The sequence below is a fragment of the Zalophus californianus genome, chromosome 9 (genome assembly GCF_009762305.2).
Source record: "Zalophus californianus isolate mZalCal1 chromosome 9, mZalCal1.pri.v2, whole genome shotgun sequence".
NCBI classification, from domain to species: Eukaryota; Metazoa; Chordata; class Mammalia; order Carnivora; family Otariidae; genus Zalophus; species Zalophus californianus.
Window position 1 is genome coordinate 58,045,408 of NC_045603.1, and position 6,216 is coordinate 58,051,623.

The 6,216-nt window shown below is 46.4% G+C and overlaps 1 protein-coding gene across 1 annotated transcript; it reads left to right on the forward strand.

Annotated features, from left to right (window-relative positions):
- Positions 1 to 2,487: 2,487 nt before the first annotated feature.
- On the forward strand, positions 2,488 to 6,199 carry APOF (apolipoprotein F). The gene is given in 2 exon segments (XM_027594400.2): positions 2,488 to 2,606; positions 4,776 to 6,199. A coding segment is annotated over 1 exon segment (846 nt). The 5' UTR covers positions 2,488 to 2,606; positions 4,776 to 4,777; the 3' UTR covers positions 5,624 to 6,199.
- Positions 6,200 to 6,216: the final 17 nt, after the last annotated feature.

A 6,216-nucleotide genomic window follows, 5' to 3' on the forward strand; every position in this document is an offset into this window, starting at 1 on the left:
GGAAAGCTTCAGCCAAAGCTGGAATCTGAGGTCTCTGGAGAGCAAGGGCCTGATGAGGAGTGCTAAGCCCAAGCCCTGGGGGCCTGCTGTAAGCCAGCAGAAGGAGAGGAGCCCTGGTGTCCCTATGGGAGAAGAGCAGGACTGCTGTCTGTTGAGTACGTATGTACCAGCCACTATGCTCTAGGGGGCTGATGGAGTTAACTTTGATGCCTCCTATTTCAGAGGAGACCAGGCTGATAGGGAATGGTAGCTAAAACAGCACCCAAGATTTTTAGGGCAGTGAAAAGTACTCTGTATGGTACCATAAAAGTAGATGTATGACATTATGTGTTTCCTAAAACCATAGAAGTATAGAATGCAAAGAATTAAACCCTAATGTAAACTAGGGACTGAGGTAATAATAATACATAACAAATAGTTTTAATATAATAAATTGTAGCAAATGTACCACACTAATTAAGATGTTAATACTGGAAATATTTTAATATTTGGGGACAGTATTTAATGCTCAATTTTCCTATAAACCTAAAATTACTCTACAAAATAAACTACTGGGACGCCTGGGTGGCTCAGTCGGTTGGGTGTCTGCCTTCGGCTCCGGTCATGATACCAGAGTCCCTGCTCAGCAGGGAGCCTGCTTCTCCATCTCCCTCTGCCTGCTGCTCCCCCTGTGTGTGTTCTCTCTCTCTCTCTCACTCTCTCAAATAAAATCTTAAAAAAAAAGCCTGGGCGCCTGGGTGGCTCAGATGGTTAAGCGTCTGCCTTCGGCTCAGGTCATGATCCCAGGGTCCTGGGATCGAGTCCCGCATCGGGCTCCCTGCTCCTTGGGAGCCTGCTTCTCCCTCTGCTTCTCTCTCTCTCTATCCCTCTGTCTCTCATGAATGAATAAATAAAGTCTTTAAAAAAAAAAAAAAGTCTGCCTTCGGCTCAGGTCATGATTCCAGGGTCCTGGGATCGAGCCCCACTTCGGGCTCCCAGCTCAGCGGGGGAGCCTGCTTCTCCCTCTCCCTCTGCCACTCCCCCTGCTTGTGCTCTCTCTCGCTCGCTCTCTCAAACAAATAAAATATTTTATTTTTTATTTTTTTTTTTTATTTTTTATTTTTTATTTATTTTTTTTTTTAAGATTTTATTTATTTATTTGAGAGAGAGAATGAGATAGCATGAGAGGGGGGAGGGTCAGAGGGAGAAGCAGACTCCCCGCCGAGCAGGGAGCCCGATGTGGGACTTGATCCCGGGACTCCAGGATCATGACCTGAGCCGAAAGCAGTCGCTTAACCAACTGAGCCACCCAGGCGCCCTATTTTTTTTTTTTAAAGAGTAAAAGGAATCTGCTTTTGCCATCATCCTTCTATCATTTTTCTCCTTGGTCCTGGAGACAAACTCATCACCACTTTTCCTCCCCCTACCATGTTTACAATTCTTTTGTCTCTCCCCTGTCACTCCCAAGGCACTAGTGTTGGAAATTGGAGGAATTTCAACCAAAAGCCATTTTCACATGGAGGGGGATGGTGATGCTGATGCCAACAAACTGGATGTGAGGATAGGCCCAGTTATTGATGGCCAACTCAAGTCAGATATGGGAAAATCTAACAGGGTCCAAAAACTTCCCTGAGCTGTACAAAAGGAGCAGAGCCTTGAGGTGCTCTGTGGTTTTAGAGTCCAGGAATTTCAGGCAGCAGTGTTGGATGCATCTAGATCCAATTCTTCCCTCTCTCAATTTTAGGATTGTGTCCCAGTAGCTCCCTGAAGACTTACTCCTCTTGTTCTAGAAAACTTTCCCCCCCGATTTCTTTTTGCTCCTTAGGGCCCCTCCTGGGACTGAGAGGAGTGAGTAAGATAGAAGGAATCTGGGATTTGTTCATTAGCCTAATGCCTTTGGCCGTCTGCCAGAGATAGGTTATAGCACCAGCGTGGAACCTGTATGGCAAAATGATGGGATTTCTGTACCAGTTTTTAGGAGGCACCATATGCCATCATTCTCTATTTTCCAGACTACAGTTTCTCATCTAGACCCCTAGAAATAAGAAATGAAGATCAATTCCTACACTGATACAGGCTTAGAAAGAGGTACTTTCAGGGTAATAAATGTGTTTAATTAGGGTATTGCGCTGGTATAACAAGATAAAAACAAAAGTTGCTCTGATTTGATCTGACTTGCCAGTAGGGTCTATTTTCTCATTTTTCTTCCTGGTAAGTCCATTGAATAAGAACTGTTTCAGGGTCTCCTGCCCAGAAATCATTGGCATCCCTGCCTTTTGCCTCCCCGCTTCCCCAGAAGAGACTGAGGAATTTTTCCTGATCTAGGTTTAGATCTAGAGAAATCCTTAGGGTGATAGGGATATGAGGCAGGAAAAACGGTAGCCACAAAGGGCAATGGCCCTTTTGTCAGCATGGGGCAAAGGTGAGGGGGAGAAGCCTGAGCCAGGAAGAGGTGGATAAATATTTGTGAATATTATGTCCTTCACTGTTTTCAGAAGGGCCAACTTTTTTTTGCTGGGGTGTAGAGAAGGTGAGCCCTAGGAAGCTGTCATTCAGATTAGAGAAGCACCGAGGAAGGGACGTGTGTGGACCATCTTGTTCCTCTGGCTTGTTTCCTTCTGGAGCAGGTGAGAACTGCCCACAGCTTGTAAGGGTGGGGGTGAAGCTATGTCCAGGCTACCTGAAGTTTCCAAGGGTAGAACCACTTCCTAGCTTTGACTAGTCTTGGTGTCTCTTTGGCCCAAGGCTTTCCCCACTTCCCACCCAACCACTACTTCTTTCCTGTTTCCTGTGGGCTGTTCCTGCTGACCCACCATGATCTAGGCTGTGCTGCTCCTTTGCTGTGTCTTTTTGTTTTTTTAGATTTTATTTTTTTAAGTAATATCTACAGCTAACATAGGGCTTGAACTTAAAACCCCGAGATCAAGAGTCTCATGCTCTACCGACTGGGCCAGCCAGGTGCGCCTTTGCTGTGTTTTGCTGTTCCCATTGGCTGTCTTTCCAAGAAATGCCAGAAAGGGGCCCTGAACTTCCAGCCATCTTTCACAAAAACTGGCCATCCTCTGAACACACTCTCCAGCCAGCTCCCTCTCCCAGATCCCAAGACCTGCCCAGATCTCTTGCACACTGCCTCCTCCTTAGCCCCTCTGCCTGACTACCTATCCAACTTGGCTCTGGGGGTGGCCCTGGAGAAGGCTGGTTGCCCAACTGAGGCCCACATTCTCAGCTTCAGCTTGTTAGGATGGGAGGAAAGGACATCACTGAAACTCTTCTCCATGAGAGGAGAACACAATGAGGAGGAAAGCATTGGCAATACTAAGGTCACTCTGAGGGATCTGGGGGGGCCTGCGGGGAAGCTTGGATGAACCTACCACTCAGCTATTTACCCTGAGGAATGTATTGCTGGTGGCTAATACACACATTGGTGTGATTGATCTACCAGCTATCTGCCATGTTGCTGGTGGCACAGTTCAAAGATGTTGCTGTCAATATCCCCTAGAGCTGCAGGAATGCGTGTTGGGAGTGTGAGGAAGAATTAGGCAAAAAGCTGAAGCACCCTCCAAGTTAAGAACCTCTCAGTGTCTACGGATGATGACAATATAATTTATCAAAAGTTCCACAGTTATTTGGGAGTGCTTTAAGAAGTTCATTTAGGAATTTGTCTAGGCTTACTTCAGATATTCAATGCCACCTAGGCAACAAGGATCTTTTCTCAGCACTATGTTTAAGGATGGGACATAGTAAGTAGTTAGAAACGTAAAAGACCAGGGGCGCCTGGGTGGCTCAGTCGGTTAAGCGTCTGCCTTTGGCTCAGGTAGTGATCCCAGGGTCCTGGGATCAAGTCCTACTTTGGGCTCCTTGCTCAGCGGGGAGTCTGCTTCTCCCTCTCCCCTGTTCCTGTGTTCTCTCTCTCTCAAATAAATATTAAAAAAAAAAAAAGAAAGAAACGTGTAAGACCACTCAGGACAGTTGTACTTTATTTCATGCCAGTGCTAAAACACACATGTGACTGGTGTTAGGCTTGACCCTCTCCCCTTAGTATTTCCCGGCCCCTAGTTATTATTCCATTTTGCTTTTTTTTCCTTTTCTTTCAGTTATTATATACCGTGCATGTAATTAAGCATGAGAGGTAATTTAACCTTTTTCTCATTCATCCACCCTGTACTAAATCCCCCAACTAGATGCTGTAGCTCACTAATTTAATTCTTAAACTGAAAAGAAATACAATAAGAGAGAATCATAGATATCTAATCTCTCCTGACTCTGGGTCTCCCAGCTCATAGCATGAGCTAGAGTGGAAAAGTGACAGGGACGTGTCAGAAATGCCAAAGAACAGAGTCTTAGGTGTTGAGGTCAATGTGTGACAAGGGGACAAGGTTTGGGCAGCCAATACAAACGGACAAATATTTGCAGAGATTGCATCTCTTACTGATTATGGGGGAAAGCAAATATCTCCTTTCTTCATGGGGCAGAGAAGTGGGCAGAACTGGATTGAGCAACCAAACCTATCAAGACAGTCTCGCTCCTCACATGAACTTTATGGTAATTTGGGGCCCCGTATAAATGGGTGGAAATCAAGCAGAGGAGGTCTCTGGTGACTTGAAGATGGGGAAGGCCAAGTGGGAACAATTGGGCTGCATTTCCTGATTCTTGGGCCTTTACCTAAAAATAACAGAAGTTTGGAGATGATAGATGGAGGTGTGCCCTGAGTCATGGGCTCCTTTCAGACCACAGCCCTTAAGGAAATGGTTTGTTATGTTTCTGGTTTGTCCCCTCTCCAGTGTATTCTGTTTCAGACATGTGTGACCTCAGATTCATCACGATACAAGTTGAGCTGCTTTTTTGCTACCTCCTGCTGCACCCTGTGGATGTCATTTCATATGGAAACCAGACAAATATTCCCTCATCCTTGAGATCCTGGCCACCTTCCTCAGACCCCTTGTCCTGCCAGATTCTGCTCCCAAAGTCCCTGCCTGGCTTCATCCACATGGCTCCTCTACCCAAGTTCCTGGTAGCCTTGCCACTGGTGATAGCCCTGGAGAAAGCTGGTTGCCAGGCTGATGTCTGGGCCCTGCAACTTCAACTGTACCACCAGGGGGGTGTAAAAGCTACCCAGAAACTCATCCAACATCTTCAAGAGCTCCAGAAAAGCAGAAGCACAGGGAGGGTCGCTTCAGTGGATGCCCTGGCCTCTGCTCTACAGCTGTTGGCCAGGGAGCAACCAGGCCCAGAAAGGACCCGACGCTCCCTCCCTACCAATGACTGTGAGCCGGAGCAGGAGCACGGTGTGCACAATATAGTCAGGTTGTTTCCAGGAGTGGGAACCTACTACAATCTCGGCACAGCTTTGTATTATTTTGCTCTGAACTGTTCAGACAAGGCCAAGGAACGAGGCCAAGATGGGGTCATAGATATGGGTTATGACCTTCTGATGACCATGGCAGGATTGTCTGGGGGACCCACAGGACTAGTAATCAGCGCTGCACTTAAACCTGCGGTGAAGGCTGGTATTGAACAGTTGATCCAGTATTACTATGGGAAAGAGGCAAACACCGCTCTGCCAGAGATCAGCATGGAGGACTGGGGGGGCACCTAAGATGTGAGTGACGTGGAAGAAACAACTACCATGGCCCTTTGGTGTTAGTTCACCTCCCTGATTAGTTCAGGGCATATATAATGGCTATGACTTAGATCCTGGGAATGGCAGTCTTGGGATATAAAAGGTGGTGATCACAGAATCAATAAATCTAATATTTTGACAAGCGGTAATATGTGTATGTTCAAAATCCCAATCTCTGGTTTGTTATCAAGGAGGAAGGAAGTGCTGTAAAATGCAGGAATTTTAAAGTTTGGGGTTTGGAGCCCGAGGATTTAGATTTGAATCCAGGCTCCACTTGTAAGAGCCTCAGTGATCACTGACCAGTAATCACTTTTACTCCAAGCTCAGTTTCTTAAAACCTCTAAAGTAGTGATAATCATTTTCATCTGCATGGGTTTTGTGGCAATTAAAAACGATACAATGAACCTCAAGTTCTTAGCAAGGTACCATCAATAAATATTTATGACTACAGCTCGTCCCTTCCTATCCCGAAGTGTCGAAATTCCGGTCCCACCTCTCATGGAGCTCTTAGAGCCTGCAGCGTCCACGGCCAGTCTCGGTTTCTCTCCTTCCGCAAGGGTTCTCGGAAATCAGCTGTTATAGCCCCGGGCTGTTCCATTAATCGGACTCCTCCCTCC